Below are 27,601 nucleotides of genomic sequence, written 5' to 3'. Positions count from 1 at the left end.
TTCCATCGATGCCCTCGACGCCTTTCGAGGAGGATTTACCGTAGGTACTCCGGAGGACCGTGGAAACTCTGAGGAAGGCCCGGAGTAAATCAGTGAGGCCTGCGTTTGAGCCTTTTTCTGTACCCTCATCCAGGGATTTATTCCAGCCTTTGGATTACATCTCAGAGGTGGATGAAGGGTCAGATGTGTAGGGGGTTGTTCCTCCTGAGGTTCCTGATGACCCGTTATCTGTTCATAGCCAGATGGAAGACCTGCGTCAATCCTTACAGGACGCCAGTGGTCTGGACACCTCACCGGAGGTGGAGTTTGGCAGGCCTGAGCCTGGTACACATGCTGAGTCTTCGTACAGGCGTCTCATGTCGAGGGTGACGGAGTACTTGGGGTGGTCTGCTTCACCTGTGGATTTTCTGCAGGATGACCTAACAGATATTTTGGACCAAGGTCCACCCACTAACCCGGTGCTGTCATTTCATATGGCCTTAGAAAGAAGGGTGGTGGCGGCTTGCACTGCTCCAGAGTCTCCCGGCAGTGAATAAGTCGCTACCCAAAAAATACCGTCCAACCAGTGGCGACCCCTGCTACTTGTCTACGCACCACACTCGGAGAGTTTGGTGGTGCAGGCGGCTACGGCCCCAGCAAAGCAGGCTGCGTACCCTACCATCCCTCCGGATAGGGACGACAAGCGCTTTGACAGTTGGGCGAAGAAAGTGTTTTCATCTGGGGGTATGGCTTTAAAGGCAGCCAACTCAGTTTGTGCCTTGGCAAGATTACCTCACACTCTGTGGAATTGTGTATCTTTGGCGGCTGAACATATTCCCAAAGGGGAGGAAGGGATGGTTTTCTTGCCCTTGTTCAGGATGGCAAGGATGCCATGTGTGAATCCGTTCAGTCGGGTCTGGATGTGGCAGACTGTGTCAGCCGGTCCATGGCGGCGAGCACCATGATGCTCAGGTTTGCGTGGTTGCGGAAGTCGGGGTTTGCTCCTGATGTACAGTCCCGGCTTCTCAACATGCCCTTTGATGGTGTCCATCTTTTTGGCAGCAAGGCTGACGAGAGCCTTGAGAGGTTTCAGACCTCCAAAGCTGCAGCAAAGTCGTTGAGCGCTGCCGTACGTCAACCTCCACCTTTTCGTCCTAGGGGACAGCAATGGAGGGGAGGTTCCTTTCGATACTACTCTTCCTTTGGTGGGTTGAGGGGAGCTGCCATTCAAGGGGGTCAATGTAGAAGTACCAGAGGTGGAAAACAAGGTTCTCGAGGTGCCAAAGCTGCTTCAGCTCAGTCATGAGGCCATGTCCCATGGTTCGCCGGTTGAGGGAAGGCTGGCACAGCATCATGTAGAATGGCATGCCATTACTTCAGATGTGTGGGTTCTGGAGATTATAGCCCACGGCTACTGTCTGACTTTCCGGCAGAGGCCTCACGACAATCCACCGGGGAAGCTCTCTTTGAAGAGTCCGGATCCGCTCCTTGCGCAGGAACTCAAATCCCTGCTGGAGAAAGGCGCCATAGAACGGGTGCCTGTAGCGGAGAGGAACAAGGGATGGTATTCCCCATATTTTTTTGATCCCGAAAAAAGACTGGGGATTGAGACCCATCATGGACTTGCATGGTTTGAACAAGCTCCTCAGGAAGGACAAGTTCAAGATGGTTACTCTCTCTCAAGTCCTCCAGGCCCTTCAACTTCAGGACTGGTTGGTGTCTCTCGACCTCAAGGATGCTTACTTTCATGTGCTGATTTATCCCAAGCACAGGAAATACCTGAGGTTTGCGGTTGGTGACTCACATTTTCAGTTTCGGGTCCTGCCGTTTGGATTGACCTCCGCCCGAGGGTCTTCACCAAGCTAGTGGTGGTGGTGGTGGCAGCGTATCGTCAGGATTCACGTCTACCCCTACCTGGATGATTGGTTGTTCAGGGCGCGCTCTCCTGTGCAAGTCCTATATCATCTGTCAGTCACCTGCCACTCCCTTCACAGGCTTGGCTTCTCCCTCAACTTAAAGAAGTCTCCCTTGACACCTACCCAGCGGCTCCAGTACATCGGAGCTGTGCTCGACACATCCCTGGGGGCAGTGTTCGCCTCCCCAGGTGAGGGCTCATCACATTCTGAAGATTGTTGACAAGTTTCAACATGCCCAGAGTCTCCTGTCGTTCGAGTTCTTGAGGTTGCTTGGCCTCATGACATCCTGCATTCTACTGGTGCCAGAGGCCAGGCTGCGGATGAGATCTCTGCAGTGGGCTCTCAAGATGCAGTGGTTGCAGTCCTCCGGCAGGATGTTGGATCCCGTTCAGGTGCTGCCCTCCGACACCCAGGATCTTCTGTGGTGGGCCGTCGAAGGCAATCTGATGAAGGGGGGGGGTGGGCTCCATTTTGGCTACCTTGGCCGGAGGTGACGATTGTGACGGACGCATCCCTCACGGGATGGGGAGCTCATGCCAACGAGTTGACAGTCAGCAGTCGTTGGACTCTGTCGGAGTCCAGACTCCATATCAATTTGTTGGAGTTGAGGGCTGTCAGGCTAGCCCTGAAGGCTTTTCTGCCGTCTGTGTGGGGGAAGAATGTGCTGATTCTGACGGACAATACAGTGGCCATGCACTACCTCAACAAAAGGGGGGGGGGGCAGGGTCTCTCCCACTGTGCAGAGAGGCGATGCAGCTCTGGTTCTGGGCCATCCAGCAGGAAATTTCGATCTCTGCAGCTCATCTGGCCGGAGACAAAAACGAGGCGGCGGACGCTCTGAGCAGGCAGAGTATGGTCTCTCAAGATTGGGAGCTGGCTCAGAAAGTTCTTTTGGAGATCTTCTTCCGGCATGGGCCAGGAGAGCATGGTACCTGGACCTTCTCGACATGTCCATCTGCCCTCCACGCTGTCTTCCCTATCGAGACGATCTGCTCTCACGGGAGGGTTGTCGGGTTCTCCATCCAGAGGTCAAGTCTCTCAGCCTTCATGCTTGGTTTCTGAAAGGTTGAGTTATAAGGATTGGGACCTCCCTGAAGCGGTGATGGAGGTGTTGCTTTCGGCCAGAAGGCCCACAACAAAGTCCCTGTACTGTTGCCATTGGAGAAAGTTCTGCGACTGGTGCAGAGTAAAGAATGTGGATCCTTTTTCATGTGCCATTCCTGTGGTTTTGTCTTTTTTGCTTTCAGTAGCCCACAAGGGCCTGCAAGTGGGTACCATTAAGGGTTACCTGGCGGCGCTGTCAATATTTAAGCGCTCGTCTGAGGAGTGTTCTTATTTTAAGATTCCTTTGATTTCTCAGTTTCTGAAAGGGCTAACTAATGTGTTTCCTCTGTCACCTTTCCAGGTGCCCGGTTGGGATTTGAACTTTAAAGTTCCTGATGGGAGCTCTGTTTGAGCCCTTACATTCTTGTCCATTGAGACTGTTGTCCTTTAAGACTGTATTTTTAGTTGCAGTTACTCCTGCTCGCAGAGTGAGTGAGTTGCAGGCACTATCTGCCAAGCCACTTTTCATGGTGTTCCAGAAGGACAGGGTTGTCCTTGGGGTTCGTCCTTCTTTTCTTCTGAAGGTTGCGTTGGAATTTCATTTGAGCCTGGAGGTAATTCTTACGGCGTTTTATCCTCCTCCGCATCCTGGTAAGGAAGAGGAGAGGCTCCATAGGTTGGATCCTAAGAGAGCTTTCATTTTCTACATCTCACTGGTCAGAGTGGACGATCAGCTATTTGTAGGATACGCTGAAAGGCGTTTAGGTCAAGCTGTTTCTAAGCAGACCTTGTCCTGTTGGATCATCTTGACAATCCCTGAATGCTACCGTCTGGCGGGTAATGACCCTCCAGTGGGATTACGGGCTCATTCTACTAGGGGTGTGGCTGCCTCCAATGCTCTGCAGAGGGGTGTTCCCATTCGTAATATTTGTGAAGCAGCCACATGGGCCTCTGTCCATACTTTTGTCAGACACTATTCCCTGGATTCCATGCAGCAGCAGCAGCAGCAGCAGCAGCAGCAGCAGCAGCAGCAGCAGCAGCAGCAGCAGCAGCAGCAGCAGCAGCAGCAGCAGCAGCAGCAGCAGCAGCAGCAGCAGCAGCAGCAGCAGCAGCAGCAGCAGCAGCAGCAGCAGCAGCAGCAGCAGCAGCAGCAGCAGCAGCAGCAGCAGCAGCAGCAGCAGCAGCAGCAGCAGCAGCAGCAGCACATTCGGAAAGACTTCCTTCCCGGGGCCATGATTTTGCTTATATATATATATAGGAAGGGACTTGCATAAACGTTGATGGGGTGTATCCCCCATGGTGGCATGTTACTCTCTGAATGCTGATACTTACTTGATCTCAAATCGGGATTTTCAACACTGAAATTTACAAAATTGAAAAGGTATTCAAACATCAGTTTTCAATTAAATTCACCAAAACAATGACCGTTCTCAAACTATTCCACCAGCCTCTCTGGCTCACTACCATCAACAAGAGCATGCTCCAGGCACACTGTATTCTCTGGCCTTAAAGGCCAAATCACAATTCTTCATGTGTTCCTCGATAATCTGAGCATCTTTTCATCCAGTTAAAACACTTCCTGTTTAGCTCCTTTTCCACTTTCTCTTACCCCCACATCTATGCCCCTATCGTGGGCCTTCACTCCCACAGAGACACACCAAGTCCTATTCAACAACCTTATGCATGACATCACGAGCTCAAGGGAAAAAAAAACCTAATGCTGCAAATATATTCCCAAAGATGATCTTTTTCTTATTTCTTTTCATCCATAAGCTAAGCTGACTGCTTAAGCTAAGTTAATATTAGGGCGCCTGGCGGGGTCCTGATTTACCCAGGAGGTATTACTTTACACAACTTTCGATAAGCACGAAACCGAATGACAACGGACAGGTGCGATTATATACAGTTGAAACACAAGGTAAATATCTACCTCTATGGTGTTGAGATAAAAGCACAGTCACATATGACAGTAGGATAGACCTACAGTTGGACAAAGTTCACCCAGGACGGAAAATGGTCCAGGGCGTAGTTAACACAGGGTGTACACAACAATATCTACAGAACATACACAAAAGGGGGTTTATGCAGTTGTGTCACGGGAGATCGATACAGGAGTGTTTCGGTCATGAAGGGCTGGTTTGAAGCCTGTCTGAGTGTTGGCCTTCATCAGGATTGACACTGGATGTGGTGCTGTCCGTAATATCTGTGGGTGAGATGAGGCCTGTAAGGATCTCGGGGTGTAGTTCAGTAATTTAGGGATTAATAAATAATGGTTTAGTGGTGCCATGGAGATACATTACAAGGTGTATCAATATCCAGCTTACCTGCTGCTGTAATAGCAGTGGTGATGCTGTGTGTGGGCAATCCTTGATTAGTTGCTGGATTGGCGGTGCAATTGCACTCTGAGTCAGCCGTGGGTTCCTGAAGGCTGGATTTGTCTCAGGATCCCGGGGGCTGGATGAGGGCCTGGGAAGGTCCCTGATCTATGAAAACATATATGGACCATATGGTGTCAGTACGGTCCGACATGATGTTGAGAACTTTGGTGAGGGTACCAGTGATCCTAGTTGGTGTCAGTTGCTGAATGTGGGGGGGGAAACCCTTAAGGGGTTGGTTTGACCCATTAACAAGTAGACCTGGTGGAAGGTGCTCATTTTGGTCTACAGAGTCGAGGGTGTTGTGTCCAGACATAGTATTGGTGCGAGACCAGCTTAATGAGGTGTGGAGGAGGCGGAGGGTAACGGACCCCCTATGAGCTTGTGGTGCCGGCTGGAGGTGCACCAGACTGCACGGGGTGTGAGATGGACCATGCTGGGTAGTCTCATCTCAACCTGGTGGTGTTGGTTGCTATTGGTCGAGTTCAGTGCAGTAAGGGTGGCAGGAGACCAAGCCGGTGGCACGGTGTGAAAAGTGTTGTGGTGCTCGTTCACAGTTAAATCAGAGTATCTCTGTGTTGTGGCTAACAGAGAGTGGACTAGGTAGTGAAGTCAAGATGCAGAGTGTGCTTCTAAGTTTAGAAAATTAGCAGTGGCAGAGTTGTTTATTAGAAAAACATGTATGTAGCTCTCTCAATGCAGGAGCTGCGTGGTGCATAAATCCATTACAGTGCAACGGCATATTGTTCTCGAAGCATGCAAGGGCACTGGTCTGCAGGGAAATACTTACCTCGATCCGGAGGGTGCGAGCGTCACCAGGAGATCCACAGCATGGACTGGTTGCTGTGTGGTTTGGGTCGTAATGCCTAGAGATGAGCAAGTCACTGTGTTGTTCGCGAGCCAATCGGGGAGGAGGCAAGTGCCTCGCCCAATCCCCATTAGCCTCATGGGTTGTGGAGGTCACCCAATGGGACGAGCCGTACAACGAAAGTGAAAGCGGCCGACTAGGGGAGGAGCGGACTACCCGAGGCCCAGGTGGTCATGGGACATGTAGTCTGGTGGCCGTCTTGCGGTGAATAAATGCCCAGGTCTAGGGAGAGGTAGTGGCCGCCGCATTACAGCAATCCGCAAGGCTAAGTACGAAGTATTTGGAGCGTCAATGATCAAATAGCAAGCTGGCAGAAATAAAAACAAGTGTCAATTTTACCTCAACACCATAGAGGTAGATACTTGCCTTATATTTCCACTGTATATGATCACACCTGTCTGTTGTCATTCGCTTTCGTGCTTATTGAAAGTTGTGTAAAGTAATTGAGAATTCATCTTCAAAGAAACCTGTGTTTTTGAAATAAATTTAAATGTTCAGCACCACACAGCTGCTTGTAGGAGATCTCATCCTGATTTTTTGATATTTATATGACTGCTTAAGATGACTGCCTAGGAACAGGGATACTTTTTTCATCCGTAACCGAGCTAACGCGCCTGGAAATGGGTATCCTTCACAAAACCATAGACGCAACAACAAACACTTCCCCATCCCAATATATTGTATAGCTGAGTCTATACGTACACTTTGTGGATCTGCTGAAGCCCCTCGGACACCGCTTCTCCCACAGTCTGCCGCTCTGTCTGCTTGGCGTCCCACGCAGAGAATTTCTCCTAGGCGGTTCCTGACAATCCTTTCAGTATCCACATGTGGTTTTAGGTCCGGTCCTCGTGGGTCACAAGGCATCCCTTCGGGCACGCGATTGGAAAAAGACGATTTTAATGCAAAAGTGTCTTAGCAACCCGCCTCTGCTACCACCTGAAAATATAGTGGCAGGGAAACTATGAGCAGACTCCCTGCTTAATTGAAAGAGGAACTGGGCCCTGGAAATCCTCTGCCCCAAGAACGGGTGACCCAGCCATAGAACAAAGTTCAGTCTTTATTAACAATAAAAATGACTGGGATCACAACATGAATGCAAAATTCTTCAAGCTCTCACTCTCCAAGCTCATGCCGTCCCATTTTGTTGACTAGTGACGCCACAAAAACAAGGTTACATCCCAGAGACCTAACAGGAAAGGAATTGGTTAATTAAGTGAACTACATATGTAATCTGAAGGGATTAGTTTGATCATTGGGTAAGCCATATCTGGTAGCTCCTCCTGTGACCATCTCTGTGTTACATGTGTCTATGTAAAGTTACAGGTTGGTGCAAAGAAGATTGGCTGGTGCAACATAGTGTATGCTTAGCGTGGAAGGTGTTTAGAGATTGGACAGAAAGGGTCTTCTCAGCCTTGGAGCTTTGGACAGTTACCAGGCCAAGTGCAACTATTCAAGGTAGCGGAAATGACCCCGAGGGTGCTGCATGTTGCCAATGAGTATCTCCTAGGCCCTGAGACGGACCATTTGGCTTTGAACCTGTATAACAGTTGTATCTTCCTGCCTGTGGTTCGATGGGAACAGTTTTCTCTGTCTGCCTCGATTGAATAGGCTATGCTTCATAGATTCAGGTCACGTGTGTAGGGACCACGAAATGTAGCTCTCCTGCTTGAAATTGAGACAATTTTTGATTGTGTCTCTCACAGTTGTCCTATCTCCTCTGTTAACTGGAAACTTTCTTTCCCTACTTGTCTTTGGCAAGGCTGTGCACGGTGTCTGCGCTGGAAGCTTTGTCTGCATGCTTACGCAGGATCAGTCTGTCAGCCTTTCCCTGAATTCTGAAGCTCGTCTTGCTTTCCCCATTCACAATGTACATATGGCTTCCATCTTTATTCTCATGGCCGTCCATGTAAGTTGCAATTAAGCGTAGACAAGCCATTCATGTGTATTCTTAGGCGTCTTGCAGTTTCCGCTTAGCATAATGGTATACGTGCGAGTCATAAGCATTTGCTTCGTGTCCATCCGCAATAAACTAAAGTGTTCTTGTAGCTTCGTGCAAGGATGCCTATCTGCTTCCTATCCAACTTATCTATTTCATGATGTCAGTCGTGATGTCATTGACGTTCTTCGAGTTTGCAGTCAGTCTACTTGATCGATTTGATGACAGCTGTATCTCTTCAATAATGTCATCTGGGTATGGAATGGCTGTCTGAGTGAGCCGTGCTTTTCACACCTGCAATGCATCACTGATGGTGAGGAAGGGCCCAGAAGCAATGTAAATCTCTCATTTCTCTGTTGCCGGGCTGAGAGTGGGATGGGTGAAATGAGGGCCACGTTTGGGTCTCCCTCTTCAAAACGATTTGAAGGCCGGAGTGGGTGCGTAAGAGGACCTGATATATATTTTTCTTTGCATTCAAACATCTTTGCTGTGGACAATCTCTTATTGAAGAAGTTATACTGTATATGACAACCCTATGAAGCTCTTAGAGGTCTGCTCTGTCACATTTACTGATAAGGGCGTCATGATAACAAAGGGGATCCTTGTTACCTAGCTTGGGGGTTAGTTCCTCACACTCGTGACAGAGAGAATTCGCCCTTGCATCAGGTTTTCTTCCAAATGTGGTTTCACACTTTATCCAAGTATCTGATGTTGCTGGTCTGCTACTTAATGTTCACTCTCGTGACGAGCATTCTTAAGACACATTTATGAAAAACTTTTTTTACATTTTCAATTGGTTAATACTAAATGATTCATTGCATCAATTAAACTCTTTGAAGCGTATGAAAGGATTTCCCTTCAAGTGTCTCAACAGATGTTTGAAATCAATTTGTTTTGTGTATTTGATTTTCAAGTGAACCTATATTTTTCAGGTTTCCCAAGTTATGCTTTAAGAGGGGTAGATAAGCATGCTCAATGCTCCAAGGAAGCATTTGTCTGCCACACCTTTGTAGGCAAGATGTAGAAGTGAATCCATACCTCCTGTAGACATAACCACTCTCTTGTCCTTGGCGGCCCATTATCAAAAATGTTAAGTTGTTTTAGTTTAGACATAAAATAAATCCTTTAATGGGTGGGGGCTTGATCAATTTAGACCTTTTCCAAAAAGATTGAGCAGTAGATGACTCACTGGATAATGTATTTCCTGTAACACCCGCTGTCTGTTGTGGGTACATTCTTTTATATTAGTCATAAGAACATTTGCCACCTTTTTCATATAGCTCCTTCCATGTTCCAAAAGAAAACATAAAGCCTGTTAGTGGGCAATCCGACACGCTGAGAGGCGACTTATGGTGAAAAGTGCTCTTTAGAACTGTAAATTATAATATCCTATGGTAACAATACTGGAATCTTCCTTGCGCTGTAATAATGGAATGCTTCATCACCCAATTTAAAATGAATTGACCTTTGAAGGCTGGGCCAGGGTTGCAACATGTGACTATATATTGCATACAGATGTCGGTGCAAGTCCTTTGCATGCCTGCTTTCATACCTTGGATTAATTTTCAAACCGTTCACGGTTCCTTGTTTGTATGAGGATAACTCATTTAAAAAGAAATGTATAGAACAGCTACATTTTATCTACGCCATTAATTTGTATGAAATGCCTTTATTTTCTCAAGTGTTTATTTTCAAGATTAAAAGATGGCTGATTTTATATTGCTTAACACTCTTTACAGTTGAAGTCGGCGCCTGGATTCAAAAGTCTTTCAAGCATTACAGAGATGAAGATGCAAAACAGCAGTTTATGGAATATGACCGAGATGGTGATGGACTTGTGTCATGGGAGGAGTACAATTTTCAAATGTATGATCGTGTTCTTGACTTCGATGAAAATACAGCACTGGATGATGATGAGGAAGAATCTTTTAGACAGGTAATGTAAAAGATACTCAAGTTTAAATTTTAATGTACACTGTGCAGCATCCTCCCTTGCCTTACTTAATAATTGAGAAGCCTGCAGTGCAGAATACCATAAACAGAGGCTTTTATTCATAGTCGACTATGGCTTCAGGTTTTGGAAAGCACCACATGTCCACTATGCCCCACTGTATTTATTACACTGGTTGTGTTATTAAAATGGTGATATGTCATTGGTTTGGTAGTATGGGACTGGGATCTCTTTGGATCATCGCTGATCCATTGAAAATAGCGTGAACTTGGCCGTTGGCGGGTAACGTGTCATGCAGTGGATGGGATGCAGAATAACTCTTACACCAAATAATCAAACCAACTCAGGAAGATGGCAAAGTTTGTTTTACTGTTTTAATATCAATTGTCTAAAACAGGGAGTTACTATGGTCGTCGCACAGCATTCTCTCGAATCATTTCATTAAAAAATTACACTTTTATAATGAAAACTCTACGTAGCAAATAAGTAAAACCTACAAGGGCGATTGTGATGCGCTCGAGGGGAACATCGAAGTATACTTTCTGTTCAGGGTTGGGTTGTGATTAGGTCTCTGCAGTCAGGTGGACAACTCATGCCCACCCCTAGTGCAAGTCATCTTGAACAGTTATCAGAAACACTGTATATCATTGTCTCTCAAACTATAAGGCCCTACGTTATATGGCCCCGTACAGTTGGCTGGCATGCTCGTGCCCTTATTGAACATTCGGCTCACTAGCAGCACGTAAGCTTTACCCCAGGTGCCAGGAGGTGGACAAGACACCCCCACCCAATTAACCCATCATCTCACCACCCAGGCCTTCTGCCATGCAGACTGTCTTTGAGCTTGGCCTTGCAGTGTATTCTCGTCTCTGGGAATATAAGCGAGTGTGAGCACGCTCTATCTTAGTTCAGTAGCCGCATGCCCAACTTCTATTTCCACCCATAGCTCACGTGACAGGAGGCTGCAATTCGGCCCATTTTCTAGAATTTAATTGTATTTAATTAATTCAACTTGGCACTCATGGTGTTCTTTCTTTGCACCTTAACAAGGGATGACTCAACTTCTCACATTCACTGTTCTTCAAGGATAGATAACCAGCTCTTGGCTGCTCCAGCCCTTGACACCAGGCCAGACAGCCCTTCTCGGTTCTTCCACGATTTCAGCTGCTTCTTTGCTGCGACACAGCCTTCAGCCCTACTCCACAGGTTTGAGCTTACTAAAATTGTGACGCCGTTGTCAAGCTTCTATATAATGGCAGCTTTGCCTGCAGTCTATTCACTACGTATAGCTAGCTTCTATGATCACTTAATCTACTTGCGTTGCTGTATCTGTACAGTTATTTGAACGACTTGCATGTTCTGCAGTGCTCTTCACACGTGCAATCTTCATCTTGCATATGAAGGTTTACTCGATTCCTTACTTCATCAGTTTCTATAAGGTCCATACATTCTCTTCTTCAGCCAGTCTTCTCAGTGCGCCACCCTCGTCTCTTGTGACATCACCAACTTCTTTCTTTCATTTTTCATATTCCTTCGGGACCTCCTCCATGAGATTGTCATCTCTTCGGGGATACATCAGGTAGGGTTTTCTTAGTGGATACCTTTTCTCGAAGACTCTCTGGAATAGTCACAACTGCTGGTGTCAAACATGGCACAATTTCTGGCATGCAGCATATAGGTGTGAGGGGCGGGACGTCCTGCAAGGGCACTTGGCTGCTCCCCTACACTCACCCCTCTGGTTGATTCATCGACCACTGCTTCACTAATCTCCACATTTGATTTCTTCTATTAAAGGAGTGCTTCTTCTGGGTCCAGATCTTCACTACTCTCTTCAGGGAACCTGCTGAGTTACATGTTCATCTACACTCCAGGTCATTTGCTGCGCTCTCCATTCGGATTGCAATAGACCCATCGTCCTACATCTTATGATTCTTTGGATGCAGGAAGTTCGCTCCCTCCGGTGCTATGATGCTGGCCTCTATATATTTTCTGTTCTCTTCATCTGTCAACTCCTTGGGTCTTCATTCCTACCGCCTTCTTTGATGGCTTCTTGCACTGTTTTATTATTATCCTGATCACACAGAATCCAAACATCACCATCACTAATACTGCTCCAAGAAACTTGAAGATGTTCACCATCCATTGTGGTGCCCATGAGAAAATGGACGCAAACTAACCGTCATCTGCAATGTCCTGTCTCGTCTTCCATCTGATTGTGCAGTTTCGTCAGCAACGCAATGGCCTCTGTCAAGGTCCCATTCTTGTCATCGTGAGAAGGTATGAACGTGCAACATGATTGCCCAATTTTTGGCGCATACTCCTCATCTATTGCTGTGATCATGTCAAGGACATATCTATTCTGTAGGGTCATCAATCGGATGGTCCTCAATTCTTCTTTGATAGCATTGAATCCCTTTACAGTGGTGTTGATGGTCTGCAGGAGCTCCCATCTTTTTATTTTTTTATTTCTTTATTGGCATTTTTAAACAAAACAAAACAAATCGTAAGATCGGTCATACTGTGAGAACAGCACCCCTCCCACCCCCTCTGGCTCCCCCTCCCCTCTTCTCCCCACCTGTTATGATGAAAGGAGTCATTATGTTGTTGGTTTTCATCTATGTGGTGGAGCTGTTGGTGTTTCATCGCTAAGTGTTGGGCTGATGGTCAAGTCTTGCGTTAGATCTGGTTGACGAGTATCGACATCGTCGGATGTTGAAAGTAAATATGCAATGTACGGTCCCCATATGTCCGGAGGGCGTGCGTGTAGTGGCATAGTTCTGATGAAATCTGTTTCTACATCTTTACAGAAGGTTACGTCTTTCAGCCAGTGCTGCAGGGTTGGAGGGGGGCCTCTACCCCACGTGTAGGTGATTCTTCTTCGCGCTAGGACCAGCAATAGATTTGTTAGTCTTTTAACTGTGCTCGGTAGTGATTGGGTTAAGCTTAGCAATATTGACTTTGGTTCGAAGGTAAGATCGGTTCCTATTATTGCTGAAGTTTTTCGAGCACTGCTCTCCAGAAGGTGGCCACTGCAGGGCAGGACCATGCCAGGTGAAGAAAGTCTGCTGTGGGTGCTCCACATCTGTTGCAGTCTTCTGAGATAGAGTCCTTTTGAGAGTGAAGCCTTGCCGGCGTGTTGTATGTTTGGTGGAGGTAGTTGAAATGGATCAGCTTAAACCTTGCGTTGATCGCTACTCTGTGTGTGAGTTTTAGGGTTTAAGCCCATTCCTCGTCTGGAATTGTGCTGCCTAGTGTTTTTTCCCATCTCTTTTTGGTGCTTGCGCAGGGCGGGTTCATTTCGTTGAGTAGACCTTTGTAGATATTTGTTACGAGGTGCCTGTCTCCTTGAGCTTGGATTGCGTAATGGAGTAGTGGCCAAGTCGACAGTTGTTGTGGGAAGTCCGGGATAGCCTCCTGAAGCGATTGGCATAATCTGTGATATATGAACGTGTCAAGGGCATTGTTGGCTCCTCTTTCTCGTACTTGTTGTATTGTCAGGAAGGTTCCTGCTGGAAAGAGATCGTCCATGGAGTGTAATTGCAGCTTTTCTGCCCAAAGTATGAAGACTTTTTTCGGTTGTGATGGTTATACCGGGGATGTGTTTGATCGGCAAGAGAGGAGAGTATCTGGTCACAACGTCGTCTTCCTTGGCAATTTTCCTCCAAATTGAATATGTGGTGACAACTGGGTTCATTTCGGCTTGAGTGACTGGGAATCGCCCAAAGATAATGGATCGATGGACGTATGGTGTTGCCAGTGCTCTTTCTATCTGGACGTGTGGTCTTATAAAGTGCGTTGCGTACCATTGGCTGAGGTGTTGTGCTTGGGCCGCCTAGTAGTAGCGTTCCAGATCTGGGAGGGCTAGTCCACCCTGCCGTGTCGGTAGGGTTAGTGTGCAGTATGCGACCCTTGCCACTTTACTAGCCCTTATGAGGTTGAGGGCCATACTCTTCATACGTTGAAAAAGTTTTTGTGTGAGGAGCAAGGGAATGTTTGAGAAGAGGTAGAGTAGTTTTGGTAAGATGATCATCTTTACAATCGAAATCCTGCCCCAGAGGTTGAGTGGTAGAGATTTCCACCTGTCGATCTTGGTTTGGATGGTGACCAAGGCAGCTTCGTAGTTGTCGTGGATGATCTCCTCCTTCAAGCGGGACATGTAGATGCCGAGGTATCTCACATGCGTGTGCTGCCACTGGAAGCCGAAGTCGTCAGGGAATTCAGTAGTGGCGGTAGTAAGCGGGAAGATTACGGACTTGCTGTTAATTTTCAGCCCTGAGAAGCGTCCAAACTGTAATACCGCTCGCATTACCGGGTTTAGGTTCTCATCTGCATTCTGTAGGAACAAGGCTATGTCATCGGCGTAGAGTGAGATGATCATCTTGTGTGGGCCGAATGAGAGGCCTCTGTGTGGAGGTGGTGCATACGTATGTCCGAGGCAAGGGATTCCATTATTAGAGCGAACAGAAGTGCAGAGAGTGGACAGCCCTGTCTTGTTCCTCTTCTCAGGTGGATATCGGCAGAGCAGAGACCACCTAGCAAGATGTTGGAAATTGGAAATTGTTTTTTTGTAGAGTAGAGAGATCATGTGTATAAACCGCTTGCCTAGACCCATCCTCTCCAGAATTGTGAACAGAAAGGGCCATTCGACCGAGTCGAAAGCCTTCTCGGCATCCAGCAGCACTGCCACGGCTTGACAGTCCAGTTCTAGGGCCGCCATTGCTCCGAACATCCTTCTTATCCCATATGATGTGTTCCTCCCAGGGACGAAACCCGCTTGATCGACCAGCACCATGGCGGGCATGAGGGGTAGTAGCCTCTTGGGTAGGACTTTTGCGAAAATATTGTTGTCGAGATTTATTAATGAAATTGGCCTGTATGAGCTGCAGTCAGAGGGATCTTTGCCGTTCTTGTGTAGCAGGATTATGTTGGCTATGTATAGTGTTGGTGGTAGCTGGTCCCTGGAGAGGGCCTCGTCGTAGACCTGGAGGAGCAGCGGGGCGAGGATGTCTGCAAAGTGTTTATAGAAGTCGCCGAATAGGCCGTCCGGTTCTGGTGCTTTAGAGTTGGGAAGTTCCTTGATGACCTCAAGGATCTCTTCGACTGTGATGGGGGCATTCAGAGGTTCTCTGAGCTTCGGAGCGACCCAATAAAGTTCCATTTCATCTAGGTATCGCATCACCTCTGCTGGATCGGCGGAGTAGCTTGAGTCGTACAGGTCTTGGTAGAATCTGCAGAAGCTTTCGACGATGTCGACTGTCGAGTGGACGGTATTGCCTGTGGGATCTCTCACTGAGTCGATCGCTGTGGGTCTCCTGTCAGCGGTTATAAGCCTCGCGAGGAGGGCCCCAGGCTGTTGACCTTCGCCATATTGCCGAATTGTACGATGTCTGTCTAGGAACTTTATTTCCCTTTCGGCTGCGCTTCGGAACACCTCTGGTTCTTTCTTGATTGCTGCTAGCGCTTGTGGAATGTTATCCGTTCGAAGAGCTCCTTCAAGGTCTTTGAGTCTTGATTCGCTAGCGTTCAGCTCCCTCCGCAGTGGTTTTAGTATTCCACATTCTTTCGGCATGCAGCCCGCTCTAAAACATTTTAGGGTTTCCCACAGAGTCCCGGCTGAGTGTACCGAGCCTCGGTTGGAGTCAAGGAAGTGTACTAGTTCATTTCTGAGTTCTTCTGCAAAGACCGAGTCTTGCAATGCTCGTGGCTTGAATCTCCAGTGAGGATGTGGTTTGGTTGCTTGAGTGGTAGTGCAAACTAGGGACACCATGGAGTTATCTGACAAGGATCTAGGCAGGATGCGGCAGTCGTCCCATTGTAGGCAGCTGTGATTGGAAACAAGGAGATAATCTATCCTCGAGCTTGTTTTGTGGACCCAGGAGTGAAAGGTGTAGTCACGGGTGTTTGGGTTCTTGTGCCTCCAGATATCAACCAGGTCGTAGGCTCTGCAGATTTCAGTAATTTGTAGGGACGCCGTGGATGGAGTCGCCGTCATGTTGTGGGATTTGTCTTTGTCTGGATTCAGCGTTGTGTTGAGGTCGCTGCCCCAGATGATCGTGGATTGCTTGACCGTGCTCAATTGTGTCATCACCCATTCAGAGTTGTTTGTTGTTCGTCAGTGTTTGGGCCGTATGAGTTCACTAGAATGACTTCTTCCCCCGTCTATCGTTCCCTGTATCAGGAGCGATCTGCATTCTGTGTCCTTTTTTTGGGCGATGAGTCTGAAATTGATTGCTTTATTGATTATTATGGCTACTCCCCTGGCGTAGGACGAGAAGGAGGCGAAATAGCAGTGACATCCCCATTCCTTTGCCCAGGGGTGTTCGGAGTTCGGGCGTAGGTGCATTTCCTGAATGAACGCAATGTCGATTTTATGCCGACGCAAGTATTGAGTCATTTTCCTAATCTTCGCTGGCTGATTTCCACCTTTAATATTCCATGTAGCTACAGTGAAGGTGCTGTGACTTTAATTCTTGTGCAAGCAATTCTTTGCGTTTGGGGGCTGAAGGGCGGGGGGGACGGCTCTTGCCGTGTTGATTCTGTTTGTGACGTGTTCGTCTCCTTGAGTGGAGCACGTGGGGTACCCTGGGTGCCATAAAACTTGTTAACTCCCAACTTGTTAACTCCCAACTTGTGAGTGTATCCCTCCCATTTTCCGCGAGCAACCCCCAACTGGCTCATCGTGGTTCCCTCTTCCATTAGCGTGAAACTTGTAAACTTGAACATTGCTGTGCTAGGGGCGCTTAGATCTTCCCAAGTCGCGCGGCCTTGAGGGTGTTACACCCTCTAATTTCGTGTTCCGGCAGCTTGATGATCCCAGTGAGCTGTAATCTGTTGCGTCCGTTTATCTATGGTGGATTCCTCTGGGCCCTTTCTCTTTGTTCTCGGGCTTGGTTGTTCTCAGGAGGCTGACAGCCCGCCTGATCGAGGTACACATTTGCCTCTTCGGGGGATTGGAAAAACTGGGTTCTGCCCTGGTGTTGTATCCTCAGACGGGCTCGGAACAGCATCGAGTAGGGGATTTGGTTCGTGCGGAGTCTCTGTTTGACGTTCGTGAAGGACTTACTAGAGATAGAACAAAGAACTGGCGAACAAATGCCACCACATTTGCTGTGGGATGTCGATTCGATGAGTGCAATGAACCACACGAAACATTGAAGCATCTCGTACTTTATTGTCCCCATTTTAACAAAATACGTACAGCAAGATTTATGAAATTTGTTGATATAGGATTTGAGGACTGCCTTGAGTTTTTATGGTCTCGGATGATGCAAGGAGCTCACAACCGTTTAATTTATGAATTAGTAAGTTTTTGTAAGCATATAGAAAAAGAACTTATTTTGAGTGGAGAATGAAATGCCTAGTTGGTAAATTGATTGGTTTATTTTCTCTTGCATCTGTATTTTAAATAGTATTTTAAAGTATTGTGTGTTAATGTAAAATAATGTAATTTCAAATGTTTAAATTTTTCTTTCTTTTTACATGGATTTTAACTTGTTCTTTTGCAAAGGTTCTACTCGAAATTATTCTTGTAAATGAACTAAATGCAAATAAAAAAAAAAAAAAGAAGGACTTCCTTTGTGCCTGGACGGCTGGAGAAAAATCGGGATAGAAATGGACGGTGTCGCCGTCGTACTGTAACTCGCCTTTCTCCCTGGCCATTCGGAGTATTGCATCTCTGTCCTTCTAATTAAGTAACTTTGCAATTATTGGTTGCGATGGCGCTCCGGGAGCAGGCCTTGACGTCTGTATTTTATGGGCTCTTTCGACGACGAACAGGGGTGAGAGAGTGTCTGGGCCAAAAAGGGATTTACACATTTCTTCAATGTGGTCCTCCATCTTCCCCTGTAGTTGCTTCTCTATTGCCCCTACTATCCGAATGTTATTCCTTCTGGAGTGCCCTTCGAGTTTGTCGTTTTTGGAGTTGGCTATTTTGATTTGGGCTTCGAGGGATGACACTCTGGTATTTAAGGATGATACTCCGTCGTCCAGGTCAGAGATCCGTTGCTCTGCTTCATCCAGGCGCTCGTTATGGGTGTCTAGAAGGTGTTGGATTTGATCAACTTTGGATGAGAGGCCATCTAGCTTACTGTCTCTAAGTTGTTGATTCCGGATTTTAGTTCCAAAAGAAGCGCTCTTATGTCGAGTGATTGGGGTTCAGCATTGTCTTGGTGTGACGAGAGTGGCGGGGATTCTGATTCGCTATTGTGTCTCGGGTTTGTTTTTTGCTGAAGTGCCTACGTCAAAGTTCAGTTTCCGCTGCTGTTTGTCGGCTTTCCCCATTGCGAGTGCGAATGAATGTGTCGCTGTTCGCTCAATGGCAGGATTTGGGGGACAATCAAGACGGTGTGCCCAACTCCCAAGTGTCTGTGATGCCCGTGAGGATTCTCGTTGCTCTGTGGGTACTTTGCCTGTTGTTTATATCTCTTCGAGGCGTTATCCCGAGCTGGGTTTTCAGCCCGCCATGCGTGTTTGGGTAGGTGTCGGGGCCGGAGAGGGATATGCAGCCTGTTTAGCGTGGATGCCGTGAACCACGCACGTGGTGTCCCAGTGCGGTCAGTGCGGTCTGTGGTGCTATGGCCAGTGCAGGCTGGCCACAATGTTCTCCCTGTGCTGAGAGAGCTGGGGCCCTTTGCTGAATGGTGTTGGGTTGTTGTTTGGGGGCAGCCCGACAGGGCACAGTCAGCAGGCACCGGGGGGGCAGTGGGTATGAGCCTGGGCCAGGCACTACAATTCTGAGGCTCTTTATATTGAGTGCACCCCCTCCAAGCTGCCCCCCCCGCGTGCTCCGTACCTGCTGGGCTCCAGCCCACCGCCCGCTCCTCTGTGCATGTCCTCTGGGTGCAGCTGCCTGGCTTGCTGGTGAGTGGCTCCGGGACCGCAGGGAGCACAGCCCAGCCCCGCGTCCTCCACTCGCCCGGCACCGCGCCCCGCGCGCACAGTCGGGTCCATAGCGAACCACCACAGGACAGCCGCGGGCCGCCCCGAGCCCCTGCTCGTGTCTCTGGGGTCGGCGGCACCCCCCGGGGAGGGGCCTGCGTGGCTGGGACGAGGCGTCCACCACCCGCGGAGACTGCTGTTGTTGCCGTGGAGGGGGCGTGGGAGAGGCCGGAATTAATTTCAGCTGTCCCAGGGGGGCAGAGCCAGGATGAGCGCCCACAGCGCTGGTGTCGTAAGGGGGCGGGCCGCCCGCTCCCTCGCCCTCACCGTAGGCTCACCCGAGCCGTTCCGGAGTCAGCCGTTGGTTGTTGGCGGGCCCTCTGGAATCCTCAGTCACCCGGGGAAGTTGTTATGCGCTAGGCAGTGCCTAGGCGGCCAGGGTCTTCGGATCCAGTTTCAGCTCAGCTGTGTTTCCTCACTGTGCTCCGGTGGGAGCGTTGGTGTATGATTTGAGAAGTTGTCTGCCGGAATATGCAAGATTGATGAGGATTTTGCGAGGCTGCGCGGGAGCTCACAGAGGAGCGGCCATCTTGTTCGGGTCTCTAGCGCCCTCTCAGGGAAGCTCGCATCTTGTAATCTGCAACCATTTGTCATTGGCCATCGTCTGGATCCCAGGCATAAAGATAGTCGTGAACATTGCAGCAGTCTGGCTAAACAAACTGTGCTGATATGGAATAGAATCTAAGGCTTCCATTGACTTTGCTGAGAAATAATTCTCCCTCTTTGTTTGACTGAGTAATTTGAGTAATCTTCTCCTTTAGTATCTGCTTTTGGAAATCCACCAATGTTGAGGTCACTGTGTGGAATCACTAATGCTGGAACATGGATGAGCACCAAGAAACCCGTCCCTCCCCAGACCTTGGGCATCTTCATGTAGGCTCTGGACCCACAAGCCCAATAATGATGCATCGGGACGGCTGTCTCTTCCTACATGCCTGGTATATAAAACATTCGGTCACACTGGTGATTCTCTCCAACTTTCCTCATACCAATATTTCTGAAACCATAAGGATGCATTCTTCAGGGGTACTATCCGCAATGGTCCTCCATTATCGTCGACCCATTTCAAATCTGCGGCCATTGATCATTGCATTCTTTTTCTGCATTTGCCACAACTGATTCCCACTGTCCGGTTAATGCTGCTGCTTTGCACACTACTAGTCCATTAACCCATCCTCCAGGAGTAAGCACTGTATTTGTAGTTGACCTCTCTGCCAACATTCTCGTATTTCCTTCTCATTCTTATCCATGCATAGCTGAATCTTGTTTTCTTCCATCTTAATTCCTGCTCCATTTACTCCAGACTGTTGATATTTTATTATTTGATGATTTGTTTCTGGCTTCTCTCTCGTCTTTAAATCTTGCACATAATTATCTTCTTTCAGCTGTCACTTTATTCATCCACACTATGGATGCTGTTCTGCCTTGGAACTGTCCTCTTGTCAGGCAAAGTGCGAGATGTGTCAGGCAATGTGCTTTTTTCACTGATATTTCTGTGGCTATGAATATATTAGAGGTTCCCAAAGCATAAGGCATTTAGGAACACACATAGCAACTCTCCTTAGATGTTTTCACTCCCCCCTTTCTCGTGTGCTGATGCCACATGCTATTACCCTAGTGTGCTGTATTATCTAGATAAATGCAGAGGAAGATAATGAAGGGATAAACTTATCTGTCTTATCACTACAAAGTCAGTGCTTGCATAGTAATCATGAAGTATATCAAAAAGAGTTCTATTTGTGGGGAGAACCATAGGAGCTTCTACCTTTGTGGAAGTGAGTAAATCAAAAGCAGTCCCTGTAGTAGGGGAAATATCAGTGGCCTCTGCCTCGGTATGAGTACCTGTATAAAAAAAGACTTGAAATGAAGAGAGATATAAAGACAAGGAGTGTAATTGTGCAGACATATAATATGCACAATACCATGGACATCCACTTCTCTCTCCATCCTAGGATTGGTCTGGCTTGCTCATTCCCTAAAATCGTACTAGTGTCAACATTCCTCATGTTTACTACGATAGTTTAAGGAAAAACACTTTTACTCCTGTAACTGCAATATTTCCTCTATCGCTATGAGCAGTCTCCTGATTACAGGGCCATTTTTAGGATCCTGTAAAAAAGTGCAAACATCAAAGTCTATTCTGACAAGAGCAGGATAAGCTTGAAGGATAAATACAAAAATAGTAAACACAATTCGAATGGATTGTGTCCTCCCACGTATTCCTCATCTTATGATATTCGTTATCGTCAGCTTCGCTGCTTCGGAATTATTTTTTTTCGGCAGAGGGCGCTGTGCTTGAGGTCGTGGCGTCTATTATCCCTCGACGGGCTCCGTACCTTGTCGACGTCACTGTTGGTATAAATCTGTTTTTCCGATTGCTTCGCTCTCGAACGGCGCTTAAAAATTTGCTTCGGAAATGTCGTCTTCAACACCTTCAACTCCCAAGACTGGGTTTAAAAGGTGTATCGACTGCGGATCGAAGATGTCGATCATAGATCCTCACCGCGTTTGTCTCTGGTGCCTCGGTTCAAGTCATCAAACCAGCGACTATGGCTCCTGTCAGTCAATGAACGAGAAGGCCCTTCGTGAGAGGAAAGGTAAACTGGCGGTGGGGCAGGAAGCTTCTAAAGCCTCGAAGGCTTCGTCTAAAAAAAACATAAAAAATCGAACGATTCGAAAGAATCAGATTATCATAGACACTCTAAGAGATCTCGATCTCGTAGTAGATCGAGGCGCTCTTCATCTTCCTCTTCCAAGAGAGTGAAAAGGAGACCTAGATCTTCTACGTCATCTTCCGATTCATCGACCAAAGTGGTAAGATGCCTGACTAAGTCAGATTCCCCTAGAAAATGGAAAGAATTTCAAAGGAAGATGATGGAGGTCTTTGAGAATGCGGCCTCGACCCCCTCAAAGAAACCTCAGAAGAGCCAGACCCCTGTCGCTCCATTTGACGACATAGGGAAGTCGGGAACTACTGTGGTAAAACCCGGTAGTATGGATGAAACTTGAAAAACTCGAGTCGACGCCAAGTCGTCGAAGACTCATCGAGAGTCGGGTATTTCCCCGACACCTCATAAGAAACAGAAGTCGTCAAACATCCACGACTTCATCGGCGCCGGTAGCTTCGAAATCGAAGCCAAAAGCGTCTTCGACGTCTGTGTCGAAGACTTCATCAGTGTCCTTGAAGGTTCCTTCGATACCATCGAAGCTTACGTTGATTCCTTTGACAAAACCTCATGAACAAGACAGGAGATTTACTCCTTTACCAAAATCCGACTTTAAGTCTGTGTTCAATTTTTGAAGAATGTGGCTCTGAAGGAGAGGACGTTTCTCCTTTTGGAGTACAATATGGTACTAGAGAGGTCCGAGAAGATCCCGAATCAAAAATGAGACCTGTGTGACACCCTTCACTCTGCTAGTGGCATTGATACATCACCTGAGCTAGAGTTTGCAAAACCTGACCCTGCAGAACATGCAGATTCGGGGTACAGGAGTTTAATGAATAGAGTGGTGGAATACATGGGTTGGGGTAGAGCCTCACTCACTTTTGAACAGGACGATATGACGGAAATAATTGTTCGGGGCCCCCAGAAGGATCCAGTTCTCTCCTTCCATAGGGCACTTCAGAGAACAGTGGAAAAGAACTGGGAAATTCCTGACAATATTGCTGCTGTAAACAGTAATTTTCCTAAGAAATATAGACCGTCTAGTTCTATCCTGAATATTTAAACCAACATCCCACTCCAAAAAGTATGGTTATTCAAGCTGCAACTACTTCAAGACAGACTGCATATCCTACTATTCCCCCCCCCGGATAGAGAGGATAAGGAAGTGGATGCTTGGGCTCGTAAAGTTTTTACTTCGGGTAGTATGGCTCTTAAGTCAACCAATGTCACCTGTACCCTGGCCACGTTTACCCATACCCTGTGGGACTGCATTTCGGCGGCGGCTGATCATATTCCGGAAGGCGAGGAAAGGGAAGGCTTCCTGAATATTGTCAAAGATGGAAAGGAGGCAATGGGAGAATGTCTCCAGTCTGGACTGGATACTGCTGATAGTATCAGCAGATCCAAGGCGCAAGCACTGTGCTACGCAGATTTGCGTGGTTGAGGAAGTCAGGGTTTGCAACAGATGTGCAAGCCAGACTTCTCAACATGCCTTTTGATGGCTTGAGACTGTGTGGTAGTAAGGCTGATGAAAAGCCTAAAAAAACTACAGACCTCAAAAGCGGCAGCTAAATCTCTTGGCGCCTCCATGCGACAGCCTCAGAAACCCTATTCGGGGTTCATCTTCCTGGAGGGGTTTTTCATTTCGGTGGTACTCCTCTTTTGGTAGAGGAAGAGGACCGGCTTTTCAAAGAGGCAAGAGAAATGTCACTCATGGCGGACGAGGAAAGATTGCAAAGCCAATCTCAGGAACGGCATCTTGGCCCTTGGCCGCTCCTGCAGCCGGCTCCAAATCACTGAGACCTTGTTACACAAAACCCTAGTGGGAGGCAGGATCTCTCAGCATCTGAAGGAATGGCGGGGCATTACCTCAGATGCTTGGGCACTGGAAACAGTAGCTCAAGGTTACTGTCTCCCCTTCCTAAAAAGGCCTCAGAACCATCCACCTGGAACCAACTCTGTCAAAATTCCAGATCCGCTCCTGTTGCAGGAAATTTTAATCCTGCTAGAGAAAGGTGATCTAGAAAAAGTACCTGTAGTGGAGAGGAACAAGGGTTGGTACTCCCCATACTTTCTCATCCCAAAGAAGGACGGAGGATTGAGACTTATCTTGGACTTAAGAAACTTGAACAAGTTCCTCGGGAAGGACAAGTTCAAGATGGTAACCCTTTCTCAGATCCTTCAGGCTCTCCAACTCCAAGACTGGTTGGTATCATTGGACCTTCAGGATGCTTACTTTCATGTGCCAATCCATCTCAAGCATAGAACGTACCTGAGGTTTGCAATTGGCAATTCTCACTATCAGTTTCGAGTTCTGCCATTCGGGTTGACCTCCGCCCGAGGGTTTTCACCAAATTAATGGCAGTGGTCGCAGCGAGTCTCGAGAGAGGGGGGGATTCACGTCTACCCCTACCTGGACGATTAGTTGATCAGAGCACGTTCTCCCGAACAAGCTCAGGAACATCTTTTGATCACCTGTCACTTCCTTCAGAAATTGGGTTTCTCCCTCAATTTCAAGAAGTCCCACATGATACCATCCCAAAAGCTCCAGTTTATCGGAGCAGTCTTGGATACTTCCTCAGGCAAAGCCTCGCCTCCCGAGGTGAGAGCTCTCCACATTCTGCAGATGGTAGCAAAGTTCCAACATGCCCCTTCGATTTTCTGAGGTTGCTCGGCCTCATGGCGTCCTGCATTTTCCTAGTGCCAGAGGCCAGATTGAGAATGAGATCCCTTGAATGGGCACTCAGAACTCAGTGGTCCCAGTTCTCAGGGAATATGCCGGATCTTCTGCAAGTCCTGGGCGTAGTCGCTCGGGATCTACTATGGTGGGCTTGCAACGACAACATCCTCAAAGGAGAATCTTTTTGCCAACCAGGGCCGGAGTTAACGGTAGTAACGGACATCTCACTCACTGGGTGGGGAGCCCACACCAACGATCTGACAATCAGCAGTCGTTGGTCTCCATCAGAGTCCAAACTACACATCAACCTATTGGAGCTGAGGGCAATTAGACTAGCGCTGAAGGCCTTCCTGCCCTCTGTACAGGGAAAGAATGTCCTGATAATGACGGAAAACACGGTGGCCATGTACTACCTCAACAAGGGAGGAGGCGTAGGGTCACTACCACTGTGCAGAGTGGCAATGCAGCTCTGGTTCTGGGCAATACGAGAAGGAATCCCTCTATCAGCAGTTCACCTAGCCAGAGAGCAGAACACGGTGGCAGATGCTCTGAGCAGGCAGAGCACGGTCTCTCACGAGTAGGAGCTAGCTCAGGAAGTCCTTCTGGAGATTTTCACCCTTTGGGGAACCCCTCAAGTGGATCTGTTTGCAACCATGGTAAACCAGAAGTGCGAACAGTACTGCTTAAGGGAACTTTCTCCGAGGGGAGCTCTAGGAGACGCGTTTGTGGTGGACAGGTAGTTTCCTCTACTGTACCCGTTTCCTCCAGTCCCTGTGATTCCTCAAGTAATCAGGATGTTGAGAAAGTTCAGGAAAACCATGATACTAATTGCCCCGGATTGGGCCAGGAGAATGTGGTACCCTGACCTTCTGGGCATATCCTTCTGCCCTCCAATATGTCTTCCGCAAAGAGAGGATCTTCTCTCGCAAGATGAAGGTCTGGTTCTCCATCCAGAGGTCAAGACACTCAACCTTCACGCATGGTTTCTGAGAGGTTGAGATGCAAGGATTGGGATCTTCCGGATGACATAATGGAAATTTTGCTTTCAGCCAGAAGGCCAGCAACAAAATCCTTGTACCGGTGTTGTTGGAATAAGTTCAGTAACTGGTGCAGAGATAAGGATGTGGACCCTTTTCAATCTGGCACTCCAATGGGGCTTTCTTTGCTATTACATCTAGCCAATCTGGGGCTCCAGATCGGAACAATTAAAGGATATCTGGCTGTGCTATCCATTTTTAAGCGCTCCTCGGAAGAGGTTTCTTACTTCAAAATTCCATTGATAATTCAATTCCTGAAAGGGCTTACCAACGTATACCCTCCAGTACCTTTTCCTATCCCAACTTGGGATTTAAATTTAGTACTTAACTTGTATACCTTTTTGAGCCTCTGCACTCTTGTCCCTTGAGGCTTCTAACATTAAAGACTGTCTTTCTTGTGGTCTTAACATCAGCCTGCAGGGTTAGTGAACTACAGGCTCTCTCATGTAAACCTCCATATACTATTTTTTACAAGGACAAGGTAGTTCTTAAAGTTAAACCCTGCCTTTTACTAAAAGTAGTTAGTTTCTGACTTCCATTTGTCACAAAAAATCATATTACCAACATTCCATCCTCCTCCTCATTTGGGAAAAGAAGAGGAGAGACTGCATAGACTGGACCCCAAAAGGGCTCTGTTTTTACATTTCAAGAATGTCAAAATTCCGTCAAGATGACCAACTCTTTGTAGGTTATACAGGTCATAAATTGGCATTATCGGTGACAAAACAAACCATATCCCGCTGGATCATTCTGGCTATAATTGAATGCTACAGATTGGCGGGAAAGGACCCCCCTAGATGGGCTTCGAGCCCATGCTACTAGGGGGATGGCTACTTCTGCGGCTCTGAAGAGGGGAGTTCCTGCAGCAGATATTTGTTCAGCTGCAACATGGAAATTGATGCATACTTTCATTAAGCATTATTGCTTAGATGTTTTCTCCTCCAATGAGGGTTTATTTGCCAAGGCGGTACTCCATTCCGTCCATGAAAACAGTAACTAGTACTCCCACCTCCAAAATTGCCACTGCTATGGGAGTCTATCATTAGATGAAGAATTTGTGGGAGGACACAATCCATTCGAAGAAAAAGTTACTTACCAACTGTAACTTTCTTTCGACTGGATATTCCTCCCGCGTATTCCTCATCGACCCTCCCAACCTACCCCGCAGTACAGTTTGTGTTTCTTGTACTTTCCTCTCACGAAGAGTCAATCAGTCATGAGGCACGCCTGGTTGTTCCTCCAATATTTCATCGAAAAAACAGAACTGAAGCCAAAGGGCGCGGCTTGAGCTATTTATACCAACATTGACAAGGTACGGAGCCCGTCCAGGCACAATCGGCATCTCGACCGCAGCGCCCTCTGCCGTAAAAAAAAATTCAGAAGCTGGCGATAACAAATATCGTAAGATGAGGAATACATGGGAGGAACATCCAGTCGAAAGAACGTTACAGTTGGTAAGTAACTTGTTAATCTGTGCACATCTCCGTCTGTGAGCACCATAAATTCAACCAAATGGTTATGTAGTGAGAAATTAATCTGGATATTGCTCTTGTTTCGAGCTCAGGCATATTTGCGATACATCTGTTTTTCTAAAGTTCATTTTTCAAAAGATTCCTAAGGCTCTCAGCAAGGGTTTGCACTCCTGCTATAATATCTATAAGGAGTGTCCGACCGCGCCCTAGTCCGTATGCAAAAAAAGGCATTTATTAACTGGTTGCTTTACCGTCCTTATTCCTCGTCATTGATCGAGTCTGCACACGCTGAAATTCTCCTTGTGCTGCTTTTGGATCAGCAGCTGTGGGAGGTGCGATCTCGCTGTTATACAAATTTACATAGTTCAAGTGAAGCCAAGCGTGTCTGCCCTGGACTTTTATTGCAGAGGAGGGGCCATTAAATCGTGGCTTGTGCCACTTACGGGTGAAGTTTTTACTCAGAATTGTGTCACCAACAAATAGTTTAGGTGCCGATAAAAGTACAGGAGATCCGATTGCTGAATGGTCTTCATCTGTGTTCTGAGAATGACTCCCCTCCACCCCTCCCCCCGCCGACGCTTGAGTTGATCTGAAATGAGAGAGACCTGCTAGAGGTCATACATGTCAAATAATTATGCAGCTCATCACTTAACAGTTTTGCAGTACTTTGGGCATCACTTCTACTCCTCGATGGAGGTGTAAGAGCCGTTCTCATTTGCCTCCCTGTTACTGAGGTGGCG

The 27,601-nt window shown here is 47.5% G+C and overlaps 1 protein-coding gene across 3 annotated transcripts in view; it reads left to right on the top strand.

Moving 5' to 3' along the window:
• The window catches only part of RCN2 (reticulocalbin 2), a 310,020-nt gene that overhangs the window by 98,359 nt on the left and 184,060 nt on the right, over window positions 1-27,601 (top strand). For all 3 annotated transcript variants that reach the window (XM_069610923.1, XM_069610924.1, XM_069610925.1), the window contains exon 4: window positions 9,858-10,054. In XM_069610923.1, the coding sequence (XP_069467024.1) occupies window positions 9,858-10,054 (197 nt within the window). The remainder of the gene's footprint in view (window positions 1-9,857; window positions 10,055-27,601) is intronic.

Source organism: Ambystoma mexicanum, chromosome 8, assembly GCF_040938575.1.
Source record: "Ambystoma mexicanum isolate Mex_15411 chromosome 8, UKY_AmexF1_1, whole genome shotgun sequence".
In the NCBI taxonomy this organism is placed as follows: domain Eukaryota; kingdom Metazoa; phylum Chordata; class Amphibia; order Caudata; family Ambystomatidae; genus Ambystoma; species Ambystoma mexicanum.
The sequence above is the reverse complement of the archived record's forward strand: the minus strand, read 5'-3'. Positions and strand labels throughout refer to the sequence as shown.